This window comes from Penaeus monodon, chromosome 30 (genome assembly GCF_015228065.2).
Source record: "Penaeus monodon isolate SGIC_2016 chromosome 30, NSTDA_Pmon_1, whole genome shotgun sequence".
NCBI classification, from domain to species: domain Eukaryota; kingdom Metazoa; phylum Arthropoda; class Malacostraca; order Decapoda; family Penaeidae; genus Penaeus; species Penaeus monodon.
The window spans coordinates 17608164-17608944 of record NC_051415.1 but is presented as its reverse complement, the minus strand read 5'-3'; the positions used below and the strand labels follow the sequence as shown (position 1 = coordinate 17608944).

The window sequence follows — 781 nt, the reverse complement described above, 5'->3', positions numbered from 1 at the left end:
TTAAGAGCAATTGGAAAGTACAGATTCACATACTTTCACAGCATCAAGAGGGTAAACAGAAAATGATTATTCAGTGATATACTAATAATGTGTGTATGGACTGTCAAAAGTACTTTAAAAAATAAATTGTATTTCAGTAAACTTTCATCTTTATACAATATGGAATTTTCAAGATTTCTGACACAGTTTTTATTTTATTCTTCAATAACAAATTTTGCAACACTAAATCTTACCCCACTTCGAGCCTTATCTTCTGAATACTGGGCAGCAACTTCATTAAACTTCATGCCTGATTTGAGTTTTTCAAGGGCTTCTAATGACTTGCTCTGCTTCTCACACAGGATGTGTCGTACCTAAAAATTATATATAAATATGCAGCTACATGACAGAACAAACTTGAACATAGTTGGCTAATTAAAAAAAAAGGTCATCCAATACAATAATTGTCACTTTTACCATTTCATTTTTATCTTACACTGCATTCAATATTTATAATTTCTTATTTAAGTATTTTACAACATTCCTTCTACAAAATGGACAACTTTTACAGCTATGAAAAATACATAAAATTTATTTTTGTTACAACAAATTCTATTCAATTACACACTATGAAAATGATATGAAAAAATATTCACTTTCCCTTCACATAAGAATATATGACTTCTAGAGAAAGTGCTGTGTGGTGTATGGCAACTGGGCTTAGAATTCAAAGGCACATTACAAATATGAAGGTTAACTGTTGAGAAAAAAGGACTTCTGTTGTTAAGTATGCTTAGCAGCA

At 30.0% G+C, this 781-nt stretch overlaps 1 protein-coding gene across 1 annotated transcript in view; it reads right to left on the bottom strand.

Moving 5' to 3' along the window:
* The window catches only part of LOC119592585 (peptidyl-prolyl cis-trans isomerase NIMA-interacting 4-like), a 4287-nt gene that overhangs the window by 687 nt on the left and 2819 nt on the right, over window positions 1-781 (bottom strand). The window contains exon 2 of the mRNA XM_037941463.1: window positions 234-353. Within this exon, the coding sequence (XP_037797391.1) occupies window positions 234-353 (120 nt within the window). The remainder of the gene's footprint in view (window positions 1-233; window positions 354-781) is intronic.